Source organism: Geotrypetes seraphini, chromosome 5, assembly GCF_902459505.1.
Source record: "Geotrypetes seraphini chromosome 5, aGeoSer1.1, whole genome shotgun sequence".
In the NCBI taxonomy this organism is placed as follows: Eukaryota; Metazoa; Chordata; class Amphibia; order Gymnophiona; family Dermophiidae; genus Geotrypetes; species Geotrypetes seraphini.
The window spans coordinates 66,994,675-67,018,104 of NC_047088.1; the positions used below are offsets into that span (position 1 = coordinate 66,994,675).

Sequence of the window (23,430 nt, forward strand, 5' to 3'; positions counted from 1 at the left end):
ATCCTCTTTTGATTTGCATACTATAGGATTTGGGTGGCAATCATTACAGAAAAGTGTGCAGCCAGGTGTACACACAGATCCTTATTGGTGCCAATTAGCATCAATAATTGGTAGTTACCTTTGTACCTTTAGCCAATTAGGTTAAGTCCACATCTCAAGATTATGCCCAAAGTTAGGTGTCCAAATCTGGGCACCATATATTGAATCCAGAGGTTAAGGGCTGTATTAATCCTGGAGAAAACTACTACTACTACTAATAATCATTCCATCGTGTCTGACCCTTGGATACTCTGTAGGCCAGTCCTCACCATGCTTCTCTGTTTTCCATGGAGAAAAGTACCCCCCCCCTCTCTTTTTTTTTTACTAAGCCATAGTGGAGGTTTCTACTGCAGCCTGGAGCACTAAATTCTCCAACTCTGCTCCGACGCTCATAGAATTCCTATGAGTGTTGGAGCATTTAGCACCTCGGGCCGCAGTAGAAACCTGTACTGAGGCTTAGTAAAAGGGGGCCTAGGCTATTTGAAAGTGATGATGCCTTTTATTGGACCAGTTATTCAAAGATGACATTCACAAACTTGTAGGATCGCATTGGGCCCTTCTTAAGGCATGCCCAAGTATTTGTGACAGAAGCAGAGAAGAGAAGTATTTATATTTTGGGTGTAAGACAATCAAACTAGTTTGATCATTCAAAAAAAGCAATAAAGTATTCATCAATTTTAGCCTTCTGTAAATTTATAGAAAATACTCCAGAAAAGTAATGCCAAAACCTTAAGAATGTCTTCTTGAAATTTATTTAAAATTTGACATATATGATAGTATACAAAAATAATTACAAAATTGCATCTTTTGATAAATATATATTAAGGTCCAAAATATATAGCATATATTTTAACAGTATATTACACAATACAGAATCCATACAGTTAGATTTCCACTTCTAATCTCTTCACATGCCAGAATATGATGCATCTGCTCTTTCCTGAGTGTAGCTCTTAAGTAACATACATCTATTACTACTAAACCATTAGAAAAATGTAACAAAAAATGATTTTTTTTTTGCACATTCCTGTAGTAGAATCCACTCCAGATTTCAAGCTGTGATTCCCACTCTGAGCCAAAATGTGTTTCTAACACCCCTATTAAGAAAGTAAAATCCAGTGTGCCACTCACACACTCTTATGTAGTAGCAGAAATAGTTCTTTTTCAATACATCATCTTTACATTTGGAAAAGAACTGAAAATGACTATGAAAGGCAAGTCCTGACTTCCTTGTGCATCATATGCAGTGAATGCTGGATAGCATATTCGGATTCCCTTCTAGTAACGAAGGTCTTCTGTTACAGGTTGGGACTCTAAAGGAAAATTCTCTGCTTACCAGACCCCATACTAGATAGTAAATCTTAGAGTAGAGGCTGGTTTATTGGCTTTTTCCCCCTCCCTATCACCACCTTAATTACCCTTATCACATCAGGAGATGAGCCCTCTGCAGAGATCTGAAAAACACACATACTGACAGACTCCAGATTTCACTTTTAAATATAATCCAGCCTCCTTCTGCCATGTAGTATACACCAATGGAGTGGTGGCCTGGAGCTGTGGCCTAGAAAAGGAGGAGGATGCCTGCTCACTCTTCACCTTTTAATAGTTCACTCAAAAGAATTTAATAGCTGGAGTTCATGCCATAGTATTTTCTATAATGTCTTATGGATGTGAAGGTTGGACAGTGAAAGAAATAAGACAGGAAGGAAATTGGTGACTTTTAATTACGGTGCTGGAGAAGAATACTGTGTGTATATTGTACCATAAACTGCCTGAAGAACAGATCAATCAGCATTGGAAGAACTCAAACCCAAGCTTTCCTTGGAAACTCAAAAGACAACACTTTGACTTTCGTGCTTTGGACACATTGTGTGAAGAGAGAGATCGTTAGAGAAAAACATCGTACTTGGTAAGGTTGAAGGATGTCACAAAAGAGGAAAACTAGCAATGTGATGGATCAATACAATGACAAGAGTTATGGATGCCACTCTTATCACGATTAGCTGCCTGACTGAAGGCCAAACACAGTTCTGGGAAAATTTCCATAAGTTTACCATGAGTTGACATTGTCTCAGTGGCACGTAAGAGCAACAAGATTACAGCTTTCTTTTCATATTCTTCATTGTGTTGCTGTTCAGAAATGAACTCCCTTAAGATGGAGGCACTCACCTCCTTTTGAATATACCCTGCTATTGCCTCTCCAGTACTCAGAGTTATACTGTTAATAAACACAAAATCTATATTTTTTCATTTGAGATAACACAGGGTCATCACCTGAAGATTTTGGGTGATCAATGAGCCATGTTTGTTGCCATGGCTTGTTATTTCACAGGATGAATTTGGTACAGTAATGCAACGGCACCAAATTTTCAGTTTAGACCAGTGAAGGGCTGTAAGGTGTGGCTGGTGGTGGACAGCTCCTGGCAGAGCGCTGTTTCATTCTTTGCTACCAGCATTTCCTTTACCAGCCCTTCAGCCTCCTCCTCCTCTTCCTCTTCCCAGTCATCATCTTCACTGTCAGAGTCTTCATAGAAGTTGATAGTGGCCTGCACAGGAAAATTCTGAAGCAGCTTCTCCCCATCATGATACAAGTAGTCATAGGATTTGGATTTGGGCCAAAAGATTCTGGAAAGAAACCAAAAAGTTGTTATTAAAGTCGAAGCACAGGGAAAAGTTCTCTTCCTTACAGGTGTGCATGCCATTTACTGATGGCTTGCAACAGATACTATACATCATTACATCATGTATAGCGAGCCTTAAAAGCATTCCTGCACAGTGTCTTTGGTTGCTTTCAAAATCTTGTATCTACCATTGGAAACCCCTTCTTCCTGCCTTATGATTTTCTTTAGTTCAACACAGGGCTAGATTTACTAAAGTTTGCTACCCCCTTACCCATGATGACATCATTAACATACATGATTTGTTAGCAGATACCATTGCACAAATGAGACCTGCAGAAAGTAATACATGTTAACTCTATCAGTAAACTCAGAGGGGACGATACTGAGACCCTGGGAGGGAGGCCAGCTAACTCCCATGATCAGCGCTGAGCCTAACTATTTAACACTAGGCTGTTTCCATTGACCAGCATTGAATATTCGGTCTGCTGGCTCACATATACAGTAGCTGGCTACGTTGATTTTAAGCACTGGCTAGTTAAGTTATAGCCAGTGATTAATAGATCAGCTATTTGGGCAGCCTTATTTGGCCAGTCAGTGTTTAAAATTCGGGCTATCATGTGCCATGGCCAACTAAGGGCTCCTTGTACTAAGGTGCACTAGCGATTTTATTGCGCACTGAAGATTAGCACGTGCAAACCCCGCGCTAAATGAAAAATATTAACGCAAGCTCTATGGAGGCGTTAGCGTCTAGCACACTTTAGTAAAAGGAGCCCTAAGTTTTAGCTGCTAAGTGCTGATATTCAGTGGCGATAGCCAGCTATCTCCCACCGAATATTAGCGCTTATCTAGCAAAATGCTATTTAACCGGCTAGGAGCCATTCCTGGCCAGTTAAACAGCGCTGAACATTGGGCAGCGAATGCTCATTTCTCATAACAAGACAGTTAAAATAGTCAAGACCCTTTTGGTATTATATACTAAATGAAACAACTTACTGCATATCTCTTAATATTTTTTTGTAATTATTTATTTATTGAAAGAACATCAAACAATACAAATGTAAAGGCGTAGTGGTTCCTTAAATTCCTAATCAACAAATACACAATATAAGCATCTGAAGATGTTCATATGAAAAAAAAAAACAAATACATGAAAAACAACACCACTTCCCCCTCCCTCCCCTTCCTCCAAATACCATCGTCCTCTTCCAATCACCAATTATATGGTACACATATCAATATCACATCACAAATATCCAATGAACTATAAATAAAAAGAAATGAAACAAGAGGAAAGACAAGAATCTACTTTGTCTCCATATTATATTCAAATTCCAGATACCTGCCCCACATAAGAAGAAACTGTTGCCAGGTATGAGTCATTAAGGCAGTGAGCTTATACTGGTCACATACCCAACTTAACTGTGCTTGAACTGCCCCCAATGAGGCAGTGTCTTTTGTCGCCAATTGTGAACCACTACCATTCTGGCCGCAGTAAAGGCCAGAAATATTAACTTATCCTGGGGGCCTTCTAATCCACCCACATTAGAAATATAGAAACATAGAAAGATGATGGCAGAAAAGGGCCATAGCCCATCAAGTCTGCCCACTCCATTAACCCTCCCCAAACAACCTCCTAAGGGGTCGCTCACAGGTGGCATCACCTCTACACTGTCCTCGTAAAGATCCGACGTGGGCATCCCATTTATTCTTAAAATCTTGTATGCTGCTGGCCGCGATCACTTGCTCTGGGAGTTTGTTCCAATGGTCTACCACTCTTTCTGTGAAGAAGTACTTCCTGGTATCCCCATGAAATTTCCCATCCCTGATTCTTAGCAGATGTCCTCTTGTGGCTTACGGACCCTTGAAAGAGAAAATGTTGTCTTCCACCTCTATGCGGCCAGTGATGTACTTAAATGTCTCAATCATGTCTCCCTAACAATGCTGTATCTATGGTTACTAGTATAGTACGGCTCATCAGTTTTCCCACATATTCAAATACCTGTGAGCAAAACCCCCTTAGCAAGGAGCAACTCCATCACGTATATAAAAGAACCAATGATCCCACAGCTCCTCCAACAATGAACATCATCAGCTTTTGACATTAGCCCCAACAAAACTGGTGTTATATACCAACGTACCAGCATCTTAAGAACATTTTCCAAAATTGGGGGTGCTAGAGCAATGTGGTTAACACGTCTCAAAGTATTTTCCCCATTCTGCGATAGTGAGCGATCGTCCCATTTTTTTCTCCCAAGACACCATATATTTTGTTTTGTTTTCTATCCTCATGTAACATTCTATAAATAAATGATATACACGCCTGTTGCACTGTATTAACTAACAATTGCTCAAATTCAGTTTTTACTATATAATCAGATACATTAGATTTTCCCCTCTGTATAAAGGCCTTAACCTATAAATAAGGGAATAAATATTTCACACAGTTCAGGGAAATCATATATTTTATCCTCCTCCAAGAACTGGCCAAAATAACATAAATTCCCCTGCTCTCATCTTTTAAAGACTTTCAGGTTGAAATTCCAGTGCATACCCAATGGGCAAGAAGTAATGTCCCCATCTATGTTTAGCCCCTGTCAAAGTTTTATAATAAGCTTAACAAATGGATTTTCAATAGCTTGAACCACTCCCTGACTCAAATCCACCCACAGTAAGTAACCCACTCAAGGAATAGCCCTAGGAAGAGATGCCAACCCCTGCTCTACCTCTACCCTTTGCTTAATAGGAATTGACTGCCAATCCACCACTGCCCTGAGTTGAGCTGCTTTATAGTATTCCTCTAGATTTGGAATTCCTAAACCTTCCTCCTCTGCAAAATTAAACATTGCAGTTCTTGCCACCATGTGGTGCTTCCCTCCCCATATAAACCTAAATATCTTCCTCAATACGCTGTCCTTACTTGGATTCCAGGGTTCTGTTCTCTCCTGGTTTTCTTCCTATCTCTCCCATCGTACTTTCAATGTTTACATAGGTGGATCCTTCTCCACTGCTATCTCATTCTTAACCGGTGTACCTCAAAGGCTCTGTCTTGGGCCCTCTCTTTTTCTCTTAGTGCATTGATCTCCTCCCATGGCTTTCAATATCATCTCTATGCTGATGACTCCCTCTCCACACCATACATCTCTACAGGAATCCAGGCCCAAATCTCAGCCTGGATGTCTCACCCCCACCTACAATTGAATATGGCTAAGACCAAGCTCTTTATTTTACTGCCTAAACCCATCTCCCCATTCCCCCCATTCTCTGTTTCTGTGGACAACACTCTCTTCCTCCATGTCCTGTCAGCTCACAACCTCGGAGTCATCTTTGACCCCTCTCTTTCATTCTCCACCCTGATCCAACAAATCGCTAAAGCCTGTCACTTCTTCCTCTATAATATTATCAAAATCTGACCTATCCTTTTGGAGCCCACAACCAAATCACTTCTCACTTAGACTACTGCAATTTGCTTCTCTCAGGCTTTCCATTCAACTATCTATCCCCCCTTCAATCCATTCAAAATTCTGCTGCACTACTTATATTCCACCAGAGCCGCTATACTCACATTACCCCTCTCCTCAAGTCACTTCATTGACTCCCCATCCAATTCCATATACAGTTCAAATTCCTCTTGCTGACTAACAAGTGCATCCACTCTGCAGCTCCCCAATATCTCTCCTCAGTCATCTCCCCCTATGCTCCTCCTCCTCATGAACTCTGTTCATTGTGTAAGTCCCTCTTATGCGTACCCTTCTCCTCCACTGCCAACTCCAGACTCCGTCCTTTCTGTATTGCTTCACCTTATGTCTGGAACAGACTGCCTGAGTCCATACATTAAGCTCCGTCTCTAGCAGTATTCAAATACAAGCTAAAACCTCATTTTTTCAAGGCTGCTTTCAACACCTAACTCCCACTCATCATAAGATACCTATGTCCATCCTGTCATTCTCTCTGCAAGAAACTCCCCAACCCCTATATGTCTTGTCTGTCTGTCCAAAATAGATTGTAAGCTCTACTGAGCAAGGTCCATCTATTGCTTGCTAAATGTACAGCGCTGCATATGCCTTTCAGTGCTATAGAAATGATAAACAGCGGTAGTACTAAGCCAGTGTTGAAAATGCTCTGTGGAGATTTCAATAGGCAGTACCTGAAGTAAATGCAAAAACTTAGGTAGCATCTCTTACAGAATAACCTAAAAAATCTTATTACTAGACTTTAAAACAAAGACCTCCGAACAGCCAAAATTCACCCGAAGATTGCAAATCCCATATACACCCTCAAGAACATTAAGATCGCCAAATCAGAACCTTTTAGTAATACCCACATCACAACAAATAATCTATGACACTCCACGCTCCTCCATATTCTCAGCCACAGCATCACAATTATGGAACTCCATCCCCTCTTATCTCCGTAAAGAATCTTCTATGGATAAATTTAAATTGAACCTGAAGACCTTTTTATTCAAGGATGCATTTGATTTATGAATTTCTTCTCCATATCCCCTGCACAAACGGAATTCTCCCCTTCCCTAGTGTATTAACCTTAAATGTCTTTCTTTCCTATACAAAATTGTAGTTCTACCTTCTAACCATTTGTAATCAAAAGTAATTAACATAAATAATGTTACTGTTTGTCTGTCTGTCCGATCTGTAATTGCTAATATTTGTTTTCTACTTTTTATAATTTTACTATTGTACACCGCCTAGAAGTTACTATAGGCGGTATAAGAAATTTTAATAAAACTTGAAAATTGAAATTCACATTGTTTCCATTTGCTCCATCCAAGAAATAGATAACTTTTCTCATCTATCCAGATCTTTAGGTGACAGATACTATAAGAGGATCATAATACTGTTGGAACAAATGCAACCAATCTACCCCCACCTGTACTCCCAGGTATCTAAGTGCTCCTTTCGCCCATAGAAAAGACAACATCTGCTACAACATCTTGACTACCCCATCTGGGACCGAGATATTCAAAAGCTCATTATTAGAAAGATGTGCTTTGAACCCGGACAAAAAGCCATATCGCAGCATCTTGTCTTGAAGAGATGTCAGTGCTGTCTCTGTCCCCACTGTGATAGCCAGACTTATACCAGTCTACAAGCAGACTTTTAAGTCCACTGAATAAGCATTTTGAAAATTTGAGGTCAACATACTGAAGCATGGACCAATCTAGAGCATAAAAATTCATTTGTGAATTTGGCCATACTATCTAATTATTCAGAAGCAGCTTATACCTATGATTGCATTGCTAAATTATTCACAGAGAATAATTATGCAAAAGTTAACCACATCTTCCCACAGTTATTTTGCATTAAAGTCTGCAATTTTTTTTTTGTTAGGGTTGAACAGCAATTAATCACAATTAAAATGTTTAATCGTATAAATCGCCCCCTCATATTTCCTTCTATACTCGTACAGTGTCAAATATAGAAAGCAGAAGTAAATTCTCAGAACCAACATGCTATAATTACTAAAATAAAAATAAATCATTTCTCTTACCTTTGTGGCCTGGTGATTTTATTTTTCTAATCACTTTGTTCCAGCTTTAAAATCACCAGGCCACAAAGGTAAGATAAATGATTTATTTTCATTTTAGTAATTAAAGAATGTCGGTTCTGAGAATTTACTTTTGCTGTCTATATTTGACACTGTACGAGTATAGAAGGAAATGTGAGGGGGGGACGCTTTATCTATATATATAAAATCGGAGGTATGTATGTATGTGTATGTATGTGTGTATGTATGTGCCGCGATCACGCAAAAACGGCTTGACCGATTTGAACGAAACTTGGTATGCAGATCCCTCACTACCTGGGGTGATATGTTCTGGGGGTCTCGCGGCCCACCTGCACACGTGGGCGGAGCTACAAACATAAAATCAGATTTCACCCATTCATGTCAATGGAAAAAATGTAAAAAGCTGCCATTCTCACAGTAATTCAAAAACGGCTTGACCGATTTGAACGAAACTTGGTATGCAGATCCCTCACTACCTGGGGTGATATGTTCTGGGGGTCTCACGGCCCACCTTCACACGTGGGCAGAGCTACAAACATAAAATCAGATTTCACCCATTCATGTCAATGGAAAATATGTAAAAAGCTGCCATTCTCACAGTAATTCAAAAACGGCTTGACCGATTTGAACGAAACTTGGTATGCAGATCCCTCACTACCTGGGGTGATATGTTCTGGGGGTCTCGCGGCCCACAACTCTATGTTGCTTGCTCAAGGGTGGGTTCACCCAAGAATTTATATGTTCTTGCTCCAGGAGGTGAAACTAAAATTGTTGTTTATAATCACGTTTTGCGTTAGTTGTATTGTATTCATTTTGTCAAATATTTCACATTATAATTTGAATATTGTACTTTTTATAAAGCTGTAAAAAAATAATTTCATTCACTACTATAAAGTATCTTTATTTGAATCCATTTACAGTGTTATTGCTATAATTAAATACCCGTGCAACGCCGGGGCATCAGCTAGTATGATTATAAATTTTAATCTCAATTAATCAATGTGCATTTATATACAAAAAAAGAAAAGGAAGTACAGCAAAAATCAAGCTTAAAAGTAAAATCTAATCAGAAACTTATCAATCCAAAGTTCAGAATATGAAGATCATTGCTGTTAAAGGGATATGGAAAAAAACAACCCTCTGCACAGGACTATAACTAGGAGGGGCTGCTAAAAAGTTCTCAGCCCAACCAAGAAGAGAATGATGTGGAGCCATGAAACTTACAAGTTATTCCACACTTTTCATGACACTTTTCATTTCAACGATATGAAATGTAACAAAAAGTGTGGAATAACTTGTGTAAGTTTCATGGCTTCACAACATTCTCTTCTTGGTTGAGCTGAGAACTTTTCAGTGGCCCATCGTAATACCAATATACTCTGTCTCTTCAACCAGAATAGAAAATCATATAAAAATTATGTAAATGAACCAGTAAAGCAAGAAAAATAATCTTGTGTTATCAGCCTACTGCTTTAGAGCTTATCCACAGGTTAGTACGTATATTGGCCCATTTGCAACAAAGGAATTACCTGACAGGGTGATGAAATAATTGCAGAGCCTTGTTCGATTCTGATGGACTCTCACTCCTAGTTGGATTTACTCTTTGCAAAGGCTGGGTAGAGGGCTGGAAAATAGAATAAAACACAAAGCATTAAATGAATGAATATACCATAAAGGTCTCCTCTCTACAAATTTACCTGATACAGCACAAAAAGACTATTCACTGCATTGTAGTCAACACTCTCTGACACCTAATTTACTCCCCCACCTTTTAAAAAAAGTCACATTAGGCTTTTTTATCACTGGCCATGGAGGTATTAGTCTCAATGCTCATAGGAAGTCTATGAACATCAGAGCTAATACCGCCATGGCCTGCGATAAAAAAGCCTAATGCGGCTTCATAAAGGGGGGGGTGTTAATCCACTTTTAAAAACTTTCTTCCATTTTATCTCAAATCTTTTACTTCAGTAATGTATGCATAGCAATTTATTATATTGGGAATAAAGTAAAAACAAAATTAACATAAAAATAAAAAGCTGCATTAATTATAAAAATCTAATGCAGTTTATTTGATACAGTCATATCTATCATCCCTGGTTTGTAATAGTGAACAGAATATGCAGTATATAAGGAAACAAGGAAATTTTTCAAAACAAAAAGGAAATTGTATTTAAAAGATGTATTTGTAGATTGCTTATACTAGAAACATAGAAACATGACGGCAGATAAAGGCCAAATGGCCCATCTAGTCTGCCAGTCCGCAGTAACCATTATCTCTTTCTCTCTCCGAGAGATCCCATGTGCCTATCCCAGGCCCTCTTGAATTCAAACACAGTCTCCGTTTCCACCACCTCATTCGGGAGACTGTTCCACACAACTACCACCCTTTCCGTAAAAAAGTACTGTTGTTTTGTGCTTTTGATTGCTGTGCCTTATAAATCACCTTGGGTTGACCTTTGGTTTACAGAAGGCAGTGTATTAGTATCGTGTAATGTAACACTCAAAATTCCTTTATGTAGGGAATCTCAAGTTGTACATCTCAGGGGTGGCCTTGCATATACACTACGGCCTCAGCACAATATTCTGGTGGTCTGATTAGGGTAAGCTATTCAGATGTCAGGGTTCTAACTTACTTTTAGCCTGCAGCAGTCATGGAAACCCATGTACGGGTATAACATTGTGCTTTAAAGAGTTTACTGCAGGTTGCTGAAGGGCTGTTGGAAATGGTCACAGCAATAATTGGAGTGGTTTGCTGTGGGGTCCCACTGTTTTTGGTTTGATTTTATTTCCTTAAAACAGGATTGCCCAAACTACAGCCTACAGGCCAAAATCTGGCCTGCCAAGTGCCTTTTCCTGGCCTGCAGGAGCTTAGCAATTTTTGTTGGTTTGTTGTTGTTTTTTTTTGGGGGGGGGAGTGGAAGAGAAATTCTTGTTGCAGGATCCATAATTCTCTGCCACAGCTCGTCCATCCGTGAGCTTGAGCCACACCGCCAGAAATTTGGGTTGTTATTGCGGATTCAAGTCTTGGAAGCGCAAGACCAACCCAAACTTCCGGCTCCACACAGCTCAAGCTCGTGGACTGAGGAGTTGTGGCAGGGAATTATGGATCCTGAGGCAAGAATCTGCAGCTGAAGACAGGTGAGGGGAAAGAGTCTGGGTGAAAGCATGGCAGGGTGGCACATGAGAGAGAGAGATTGATTGGGTGGGTACATGAGAAATAAAAAGGCTGGGGGGGGGGCAAGGGAGAGAGAGGGCATGTGTATGTATGTATGGCTCTCTGAATCTTGTGAAATATTAAATATGGACCTCAATTAAAAAAAAAAAAGGTTGATCGAGCCCGCTTTAGAGTGTAGGATGGTCTGTGAAGAGAACTACATGAAGTTTAGTGACAGTCAATAGATGGAGTGAACCATTTTCTCAAGTTTCCCCCATGAGTTAAAGAGTTCTGGAGGCTTTACCATGAGGTAGAGCAGGAGTTGGAATAGGTGAACTTTGGAGGACCATTTGTGGATGCCAGTGAGTTACAGGCATATGCAGGACTGCTGTACAGCTTTCATGCTGTGGCAAAATAATTTGGACTCCCCTTGGTGACGAAAGTGGAAGTCCCCAAACCATCCCAATGTTCATGGAAATAGAGCTTGACAGACTGAGCATTGAAAAACTATAGAAGAGGAGAGAGTTAATCTTTTACCAAAGCAACCAGAAAAATTATTCTGTATCACATAGATAACAGTATATTTTACTCCACATTACAGGATGAAGTGGTAAAGAGCCACAGCTGTTTAGAGGGGACCAAGGAACAACTGGAAGCAAGTCCCTATTATATGAGAGGATACTAAAAACGGCAGAGGGAGGGAGAGGGGATATAACTGGACAGTTCACCCTCGAAGAGGGACATTCTCCTCAGAATAAGAAAGGGCAAGTTTATAGGTGATGAACACCTGCCACTTGGTGTTCCAAGAAAATGGACATTTTCGTGATTGGGGAAGCAGGGATATCCCAATTACTAGTTAGGCTGGATGGCATTTTCCTCAGAAGGCTGCCAGGTTGTCTGTATAGATGAGTTTCTGTTAACCACTTAATAAAGTTATATTCCACTATTTACTTTGACAAAGCACAATGACTGTTATTTGGGGGTTTTCAAGTCTTGATGGAGAGGATGAAAATTCTGGCCTCTCTGCTCTATACTGGTATCAGAGGTTAGACCATTTTCTTATCACCTTAGTATTATCAGATTCAATCGATTTTAATGGCAGGGATATGTCTGTCACCTCCTTCCGTTCTCTAGACAGTGTGAATCTCCCATCTGCTCCGGTTAGTTTTTCTGAAAGTAACTATTGACATACTTCCCTCTAATTCATTTAGTGGTGTCCCGACATTTATAAAGTTGACTATGTTTTAGGAAAATAATTCAAAAGTAAAATCAGATTATATAGTTTTGCTAGTGCTTCCAGAATTTTACGCCGCTGTATTTGATCATTTTGTTTGGTGTCTTGCCAGGTCCTCTTGCTTTTTTGGGCTTAGGTGGTTGCAGGCATTCCTTGATTGCCCAGTGGTGTTTGGTAATATTCACACCCTCTGTCTGACCTACCACCTTCTCTTCTCCCTCCAGTCAAGCCCCCTCCCTTAAGGGTGCTGAGGAAAGAATAAAAGTCTGCTTCCTCAGCTGTGGTGGAGTGAAAATCCTTACCTCTTTGCTCTGTTTTGGTGTCAGAGATAAGGCAGGCTATTTTCCTGTGTCGCCTCAATGGTGTCAGATTCATGCACAGAGGTCTGTCTCTTCTATCACCTCCCTGTATGCTTTCTAGACAGTGTGAAATCTCCCATCTGCTCCAGATCTCAGCTACATTCCTTTTAATTATTTTGCCACGTTTGTGATCACAAAAGCAGGAGTGTGATAAGCAAGAGCAGCCTGTCTGAAAGTCTGTGTCACAGCTGGACTTGGGTAAGAGTTTAGTGGTTTTGCTGGAGATTAAATACAGAGGTCAGAATTTCATTGAATCATTAATCTGAAGTTGTATGGGTGGAAAAGAAATTATGGATAGCAACACCAGGAGATGACCAGCGGTGAGGTAGGGTATGCATTGAAAGCAATAGGGAAGGCTAAATGGTCCTTAGCTGCTAGCAACTATATTATCTTGAATCCCCTAACAGCAGTGCTTCTCCAGCCAGTCCTCAGAGCACACACAGCCAATCAGGTTTTCAGCATATCCACAATGAGATAGATTTGCATATCAAGGAGGCAATGCATGCACAGGCTGGGTGTTCCTTTTATATAGGTGTTAATATAAAATATAAGACATTTTCTATTGGCACCATCAGCCCATGCATTTATGTATTTATTGGGATTTATTAACTGCATTTTTAATGAAGAGATTCATCCAAAGCAGTTTACAACACATTGAGCAATAATTCAGGTACTCTTAAATATTTTCCCTCTCTGTCTAACTGTGGTTCCTGGGGCAACGGAAGCAGTCACAAGGAGCAGACTGGAGAGAGATCATAGCTGTGCCATATAAAAATGACCTGCCACCTAATGAGAATTTATTATTATTATTATTATTTTTTTTTTAGAGGAGGTAAGGGAGGGATGGGGATGTTACAGAAAAGGCTAGAAAAACCTTGTGTCTAATTTTTATAAGCCCACTTTTAAAGCTGTATTCTTTTTGCTTCTAGGAGAAGAGGGGATAAAGATTTTAAAACAGAGACATCCTTAACTTTTCTTGTGACTGAGGCATTGGGGGTGGCATAGTAAGTGGGAATGGAGGGGTGGACCATCCCGGGTACCATCTTTGCGGGGAGCACCGATGCCTCTCCTCCTTTCCGCCAACATGTACCTCTTGAAATGTCTCCCGCGTGCCTCTTGAATTTTCGCCATTACGAGCAGCATCTTCCACTTGCTGCTCGCGCCGACCTTGGCTCCTTTCTTACGTCATTTCCTGGTTGAGGGACCAGGATGTGGTGTCAGATGGGAACCAAGGCTGGTGTGAACAGCAGGTGGAACATGCTTCTCATGCCAAAAAACATTTCAATTGGTACATGGGGCCGGTGGGTGCTCGAGGCGCAGAAGAGTGGAAAAGCACACAACACAGCGATACTGGGCACCACCATCCCAGGCGCTAACCTCCCTTGGTACACTCTGGGCATTGGAAAGGCAATTCTATAAGTGGAAGTCCACATTGCCACTTGAACATGTAGACTTACAGAATACTGTCATCTTCACAGGCAAGTGTACACTTTACACACTTAAGTGACAGTAAAATATCTACTGTAAGGGTGCTCATAAGTGACTTAAGACCAGTGATTCAGGCAGCGTTCTTACGCTTCTTGCTTTAAGAGCTCACCTGCTCCCTGAAGAAAGGGTTGAAACGAGTACTCTGTCAGAGAGCAAGCTAAGTATTTTCTATCAAATAATGAATTGTTGATAAGAATTGCAAAATAAATTAAAAGAATGAAGTAGAAATCAAATATAATAAGATAAAAGAAAAAAGTTAAACTAACCAACGGGACTAATGAAGAGTTCAGTCAGTTTGGGTCTTATGACTCTGCTGCCATACCGAAGACCCTGAGGTTTAGAAGATAAAATATTTATTGACAAGTACTACTTTGCACTTTGAATGGTATCAATTTTTGGATCTATGGATTTTTGAGTCCTGCACTTCTGGTGTTAGCCACATTTACAGTGGCATTAGGCACTGGTAGGCACCTCGAGAAGTGCGATTCCGGTGCCAGCAATTGTAACTTAAATACCATTTAAAATGGCATATCCCTCTTAACATAGGCACCTAACTTAAGACACCATTTATAGCATTTCCCCCCAAGTTGCAGAATGAGGGGGGGTTTAAGCTCTTAAAAGAATACACTTTCCAACCAACAAAATAAATGTCAAAGAAATGGTTAACAGGTTTTAAGTATGTTTGCTTGTACCCCGCTAAGGTGATAAGCAGAATAGAAATGTATAAATAAATAAAATCTCATTCATCAATGCCTTTAACTGGGTAAGGTGTACGACGATATGGTAAATGGAGGTTCTATAATTGATCACTTACCAGACTTTGCCTTTCCCTATTCTGCCTTACAACGTCCTCTGCAGTGAGAACCCACGGCCTCCAAAGAGATGAACTACTAGAATAAAAGGCAAAGAAAAGGTTTTAGACAACTAAGATTGGAGCTCTTTTAATAAGCCATGACAAAAATCTGGGTTTAGTGCATGTTAACAAAGGACTTTCCCATGCACTAAGCCCATTTTAATGCAGCAGTATTGAGACTATTTTAAATATATTTATCTATTTATTTATTTTCAAAATTTCTATACCGTTTTTCCCCACAGTGGTTTACATAAAATTCATAAAATATTAAGAGTCTACACAAGATAAAAATAAAAACAGGACCTGATTCTCCTGTCACTACTGTCAGAGCTCTGTCCCGACTCAATCGCTCACAGTGTGATTGAGTCGGGGAGTTTGCATGCCAATGATTTGCACCTCCGTGTAAATCATTGGCATGCAAACTGGATAGTGAATCATTTGCTGTTTAAAAATCGGCCAACAGCGATCGAGTCGTTATCTTTAGTGAATCTAGGCCTTAGTCTTTAGACTGACTTTTAACTACACTTTTTTTATGTACCATTGGTTGATATGGACATCTCGCTTGCCTTTATTGTTCTGTTTGCTACATATTGAGGCAAGATTTCTTCCCATTTTTGCTTGCTGCCAATAGCAAGTGCACGAGCACTTACAGCAGGGGTAGGGAACTCCGGTCCTCGAGAGCTGTATTCCAGTCTGGTTTTCAGGATTTCCCCAATGAATATGCATGAGATCTATGTGCATGCACTGCTTTCAATGCATATTCATTGGGGAAATCTTGAAAACCCGACTGGAATACGGCTCTCGAGGACAGGAGTTCCCTACCCCTGATTACAGCCACCTATTTTGTAGGTAGTAGGGGCTCATGCATTATTCATTCCTTAACCAGTTACTGTGCAGTAATGTAGATTCACTAACTGGTTATTGCAGGAATGTCTATTCTCCTCCCCTGACGTGCCCCCCTCAAAAAAATGACAAATTTTTTATTACGCAGTTAGCCTACGCAAATTTCAAAGTTGCCACAAGATGCCTGAATCTGTCCATCAGTACTCTGTTTTTGCTCTTCAGGCACGTGCTAGCATCTAATGCAACATAGTTAAAGAGCCCCTTTATTTGCAAGCAAGATCCCAGTAAATGCAGTTTCTTCTCTTATGTAGTAATGCACATTCAGGGGATCCCATGAAAGTGTCACAGACACCAGATGCAGACACACGTCACAAGTAGGTGAAAATAAATAAATTTTAAAAATGTATTGTTTGTTACAGGGCTTTTCTAATTTTACTTTTGTTAACAATATTTCTTTTCCTTTCATTTTCTTACAGCCTTTCATGAATATCCATGAGACAGTGTAAAATAAAATTAAAAGCAATCTTAACCCGCTTCTAATGTAGCTTAAATTACATTAGAATCTTAACCCGCTTCTATGCTTAAACTTAGCAAACCTTCAGCCATGGATTCAGCATTTATACGTTGTTTTATTCTACTAAAAGCTGATGGAAAACAGTTTTGACACTGCACAGAGGGCTCCTTTTACGAAGCCGCGTTAGCAATTTTAGCGCACGCAGCTTTTTAGTGCGCCCTAAACCCGCGCTACGCGGTTAGAACTAACGCCAGCTCAATGCTGGCGTTAGTGTCTAGCACGGCCAGCAGTTTAACGCGCACTATTACGCACGTTAAACCGCTAACGCGGCTTCGTAAAAGGAGCCCCAAAACTTTAAGAGGTCCTTTAATAAAGCAGTGCTAAAAAGTGGCCTTAGTGCGCCCTTATCTGGGTCTTTGCCATGTGCTAAGGTTATTTTTAGTGCTTTGCTAAAATGGACAGTTTTGGAATTTTTGTATTAATGATTCCACATTAGTGGCCATTAAAAAAAAGGTTATCACCTGAGCTCTTACTGCCACTAACTTTCTAGGCAGTAAGGCTCACAAGCTAATCATTTGTTAATCAATTAGGCCCCTTTTATCAAGCTGCGTTAGGGTTTTTATCACGGACCATTATGGTAAAAGCTCCGACGCTCAAAGAAATTCTATGAGTGTCGGAGCTTTTACCGCAGTGGTCCGTGATAAAAAAAAATTCCTAACGCTGCTTGATAAAAAGGGGGCCTTAGCAATTGGCAATGCAGTTGTGCTGATTACCGCAAACATACTCTGCCCCCAGACATGCCTCCTCCATAGTAAAAATAAGAATAATTCTTTTCCCTGCATGGTGTGCACACACTAACCTGGAAATTACCGCAAGGCTCCTGAACGCATCCTGGGGTAAGCCCTTTTAAACTGCAGTAGGCACAGACTAGTGCTTACTGCAGCTTGGCAAAATGACCCTTAAGAAAGCAAAATAGATTTCATGCTGCCTCCATTTGTTTCTTATTTTAATATCATTAAAGACCTCATTGCAACAGTGAGCTACACAAATCAAGCCTGACCCCCTTCAAGTCCAGTCATGCACATTGGTGTTGGATCCCATGTTTTAAAAATAGGGAAGAGAATTCTTGTTTACCTTCTTTCCTCCAGTCTCAAGGATGGGCAGTTGTGCAGGAAAGGCTGCAGGTACTCTGCAGACCAGCCAGGCAGTGACAGTGGAGCTTGATTCCTGCCAGAAGCAGTGTCCATGGCACAAAATGACTGTATGTTGGAGTATATCAGCAAATAATAGTCTCTTCTCTTCCTTTTGCTTTCGCACACGCCCTTGCTGCCTCTATCTCTCTGTGAGTTCTCTGGTCTTCCAGGGAGGGTTTTTATAACCCTGGAATGGCAACTCATAAATAATTTGGGTGGGCAGGGGGAGGGGGGAGGCAGAATACCTTAGGTTCCAGGGTGCAAAATGTGGCCCACTTGAATAAACAGTGGGTCAGTAGGGGGTAGGAGATTTTTTTCAGCTCAAAGTGAAAAAGAAAAATACAGAAGGGCTAGGTTAGACACCATCTGTGAGAAATATCCTGAGAAGCTAGCAGGGAGTCAGGGGTGAAGTGAAGAAGGAAGATTTAAAGCAAGAGATGGCTGAAGATAATTAGAACAATTAGGATTTGTTTGCACAAATTAGCATAAGTAAAGAGGGGACCCCTAGAAATCAGAGTAAGGGGCATTTTAAATGAAATAGGGTCCTAAGTAGTGCTCGGTGCCAGAGATGTCAGGTTATCCAGTTCTAGGAGGGAGAATTTGGGCCAGGCCTTGATTTAGGGCAGCATCTTCCTGGTGCACTATGGGATGTACAACACTGTAATTTCAATGGTTAGATTCAGGGACTACAAATACCACAATGCTTCAGAGCATAAGTTGAAAACTAGTGCTGACTCAACAGTTGCCCTTCCGGAACCAGGTAGATGGATATCTGTGTTAATGCATCTAAGAAGAGCCAAAAATGCCATGCCTAAACTTTTTCCTCCTAGAAAAGTGAAAATGCCCCATGTTACTGCAGGCCGGATTCCTCTTTCCCATGTGAAATGCCCTGAGGGGTTTCAAGATCAAACTGCCTGTTTGTTATTTTCAGCTGGTTATGTCATTGTCGCTTTAAGTTACAGCATTTCTGCTGAAAGGGAGCAGAACTATTACAGTGAATATGCTAATGTTTTGAGTCTATGGTAGAAAAAAAAAAAATCTCTCAAGAACTGGACTCAGCTGTTCAGTGTCTGTCCTCAATCCCACTATTCTCGGAATTAAAAGGGATGAGATTTTGGGCCTCTTTTACAAAGCCACGGTAGTGATTCTCCCACGGTAAATGCACCAAAACCTGTAGGCACTAATGGGCTTTGGTGCATTTGCTGTGGGAGAATCACTACCATGGTTTTGTAAAAGGGGCCCTTATTTTGACAAAATGCACAGACAGGTTTGTTGCTTGTTGGTCCTTATTTGTATTCTGACACTCTCCTTAGTTTTAAGAAAGATTTCTCCTGACATATTTTCCTTGAAAATAGACATAGCTGTCTTGTTCTTTCTGTCTGCTGTCTGCCTCTAACCAGAAAGAAAACTGGACATCATATTAGATAGTGCAAAGCAAATTTGACATCCCCACCAGGGTCTGTCAGTGTATTTCTCTGTTGCTCGCAGAATCCTGCTATACCATTTAATTGAAAAAAATATTTACGAGAGTGGTTTGAAAAATTTTGTAAAAAAAGCAAGTTCGACAACGTAGTCTCCATCGATGTCTATACACTTAGGGGCCCATTTACTAAGGTGCACTAGCCGATTTAGCACGCGCTAAATGCTAACGCAGCCAAATGGACGCATTATCATCGAAAAATAGTTTACGAATAAACTGGGAACTCGCTGAACTTAGGGCTCCTTTCACTAAGCTGCGCTAGCGGTTTTAGCGTGCGCTTAGCGCGCACTGCATTGCCGCACGCGCTAGATGCTAACGCCACTATTGAGCTGGCGTTAGTTTTTACGTGTAGCGCGAGAGGCAGCGTGCGCTAAAATGCTAGCGCACCTTAGTAAAAGGAGCCCTGTGTAGTCCTCTTTTACTAATGCGTCGTGCTGGTAGCGGTGGTAACTGCTCCAGCACTCACAGGAATTCTACGCGTTAGTAAAAGAAGCGGTATGTTGTTTAACTATCTTTTTTTACCAAACTTTTCAAACCACCCTTGTATATTCCATATGAGCAGAGTTTAAAAGTCACACATATGACTTATATAAGTCTTCTATGTAAGGCTTCTATAAGTCATATACATGACATAGAATGCTACAAATTACAACAGTGGTCTCAAACTCAAACCTTTTGCGGGGCCACATTTTGGATTTGTAGGTACTCGGAGGGCCTCAGAAAAAAATAGTTAATGTCTTATTAAAGAAATGACAATTTTGCATGAGGTAAAACTCTTTATAGTTTATATATCTTTTCTTTTAGCTAAGTCTTAATAATAATATTGTAATTTATAGCTAAAGAGACATATGATCAAGAAACTGTTTTAATTTACTTTTGTGATTATGATAAACATACCGAGGGCCTCAAAATAGTACCTGGCGGGCCGCATGTGGCCCCTGGGCCGCAAGTTTGAGACTAGAGAATGACACGGTGACAAAATTCATCACCGTTCCCGTCCCCGTGGATAACCGCGGGAAACCATCTTCATGTCATTCTTTAAGGAGAGAGGAAACAATCAAAATATAATTAGGCACAACCACTGACCCGTAGCTTTTCTTTGAAGAATGCTGGTGTAGAAGGACCAAGGTTGAAATAGACACTAGAAAATGACATGGGATTATTTCCCGCGGTTATCTGCGGGGACGGGAACGGTGATGAATTTTGTCACCGTGTCATTCTCTATTTGAGACCACTGAATTACAAGGATATCTCTGTTAGTAAGGTGTTTACATTTAAGAACTACTTACAAAGCGCTCACGCCTAACCTTATGTATCTATAGTAGTGAATCACAAACTGTGTGGTACGGCACACTAGTGTGTGTGCCATGGTGAGATTCTGGGTGTGCCACGAGAGATGGCCTGTACACGAGTCAGCCAGTGCCTTTCCTCCTCTCCTCCCTCCCCCCCCCCCTACACACACACTCAGCGTAGTAATTTCAGAGTTTGCAGATAGAGGGATTTCCCAAAACCTGGCAGTTTGTCCAGGTTTTGGAAGTCCCCAAGCTCAGGGTCTGTGTCTGGAGGGCCTCCAAGAAATGCACAGACATTGATGTGATGACATCATGCATGCGCGGAGGTCCTGCAGAAGCTGGCATGAGTTTTGGGTGCCGGGGCAGAAAAAAAGTTTGTGAAACACTGATCTATAGAATGGGCTTTTACCACATGTCCAGTTATGGAATTGCTCTCCCTGGACCAGATGCAGTAAATGGTGCTGAAAATTGGGTGCCCCCCCAAAAAAAATCAATGCTAAACATGAGTTTATAAAGGGTGTGTGCTGATTCCCGTGTCTAACTCTAGATGCCAGACATACATTTGCTGAAACCTGGTGTAAATGCTGGTGCTCAAGTTAGATGCATAGAGGCTGCATTCTATAATTACATGCACAACCTTTCGGAATGCCCCTGACATGCCCCCTTTTGAGTTATGCGCCAGTAGAGTTAGGTGTCATACACTCATAGAGCAGCACACAGCCAGATGCAGGTGTAAATATTAATGAATGCCAATTAGCTTACCACATGCTTACCACAGCAGAAAGTGGTGTACTTGGGGCACACTGAGGCATCCTGTGATAATTTTGCCATGTAAGTGCAATACCCATGCGCTAAAAAATTAAATTAATTTATTTTATTGCGGGGGCATGTACTACACTAATCAGTTAGCAAAGCTACATTGCCATGCGCTGATTAGTGGAAGTATAGCATGTGAGTTCCTACTGCCTAAAAATCAGATGGCAGTAGGGGCTCACACATTAATGACCATGCAATAATCACAATTTATATCTCCTAATTTTTTAGCATGCAATAATGGAAACATTAATGCATGGTAAAAGGGCCCCCATATCTTTGATTTTAAGAAATTTGAATGTTCCTGCTCTTTTATATACAGTAAAACCGTAGTTTGCGAGCATAATTCGTTCCAGAAGCATGCTTGTAATCCAAAGCACTCGTATATCAAAGTGAATTTCCCCATAGGAAATAATGGAGTCTCGGACGATTTGTTACACAACCCAAAAACTTTAATACAAATACTATACCTACTTATATTGCAAGACCTCACTCGTTTAGAACAGTCACTACACTCCTGCAGCGTCAGTGAGAGAAGAACCATCGGCTCAGTTGTGATGATGTGACGCGTGTATACTGTATGTACTCTTATTGCAAGACTTTGCTCGTTTAGAACAGTCACTACACTCTTGCAGTGTCAGAGAACCATCGGCTCAGTTGTGATGTGTGTATATTGAATGTACTTGTATTTATGTACTTGTATTGTAAGACATTGCTCGTATATCAAGTTAACATTTAATAAAATGTTTTGCTTATCTTGCAAAACACTTGCAAACCAAGTTACTTGCAATCCAAGGTTTTACTGTATTTCCAATGCAATTTTTCAAAAACAATAATGGGTATGTATGATGAGACAAGACAATGTTAACAAGGGAAAAACATAATGAACTTAATTTAAAACTGCCTCCAAGCTTGTGCCTCTTATTCTTGCTAGCTTGTAATGACCAAATCTCCCTATTCCAGCTCCTATCTTCACCAAAGGAGCTTCATTAATCAGCTCAGTTTGGCACTAATTGGATCAGAAACAGGACAAGGACAGGATGGCCCTGTTATACAAACTGACTCAATCTAAAAATTTGTCTGCAAGGAGACAGAGAGTAAATAACAAACTGCACCCAGCTTCTCCAAATGTCCCAGATGTTTCAAACCTGGAAAAAATACAAAGGTTATATTTTTCTTGAGCACAGTTTGCTGGGGCTTCAGTTTCCTCTCCCTTTGGGATATTGTAAGTGTGCATGGAAGGGAGGGGAGGGGGATGCCATAGGGGAACTGTATTTTCCCATTTGTTTCTCATTTGGGCCATGAGTCCTAGAATAACAAAGCCAGGACAGACCACTGAAGGATGCTGCTGAGAAAAGTATTCCAGCCTCTCTCGCCCTCTCCATAAACAGCAGTGATGCAGGAAAATAATGTTGCTTTGCATAGGTGACTGGGAATATAATTGAATCTTTGTTTAGAAGGAATCCAAAATAAGAAAGCATGCGGGTCCTTTTACTATAGCCCTGATTCTATAAAAAGCACTTACCAATAGGTGTCTAGATCAGGGCACCTACTGGGTTAGGTGCCTAACTTAATTTTTTTAATTGGTTAATTGGTGCTAATAATTGAAAATATTATTTTTTTAAAAAATGATGAAAAACAATAACAATAAAAAAATAATTAGCCATTAGGCACCTAACTTGATAGGCGCCTACCACCTCACAGTAGATGTCTACACCAAGATACCTACTGGTGCCTACCCACACCTACACGTAAAGTAGGTATACATGTATATAGGAGCAACATTTGGGTGCTGATTGAGTTAGGCACAACTAGGTGTCTATGTTAGGTGCCTGTAAATTAGGCCAGGAAAACCCTGGCTTAATTTACCAGTAAACCTAACATTTTTGATACCTACCGGTCCCTAAGTTGATTTAGATCCCACTATAAATGGTCATTCTATAAAAGTTAGGTACACAGTTTAGAATCATGCTTATCACTGCCTATAAGGTGTTAGACATCACTAGGTGTCCTAATTTTTAGGC

The 23,430-nt window shown here is 40.5% G+C and overlaps 1 protein-coding gene across 1 annotated transcript; it reads right to left on the reverse strand.

Annotated features, from left to right (window-relative positions):
* Window positions 1-772: 772 nt before the first annotated feature.
* Window positions 773-18,413, reverse strand: RIPPLY1 (ripply transcriptional repressor 1). Its single transcript, XM_033946840.1, has 4 exons — window positions 17,763-18,413; window positions 15,233-15,308; window positions 9,713-9,807; window positions 773-2,664 (listed from the first exon to the last, which is right to left on the reverse strand). Exons 1-4 carry the CDS (start codon window positions 18,023-18,025, stop codon window positions 2,409-2,411), a joined length of 690 nt encoding a protein of 229 aa, XP_033802731.1. The 5' UTR covers window positions 18,026-18,413; the 3' UTR covers window positions 773-2,408.
* Between the last annotated feature and the right edge of the window lie 5,017 nt (window positions 18,414-23,430).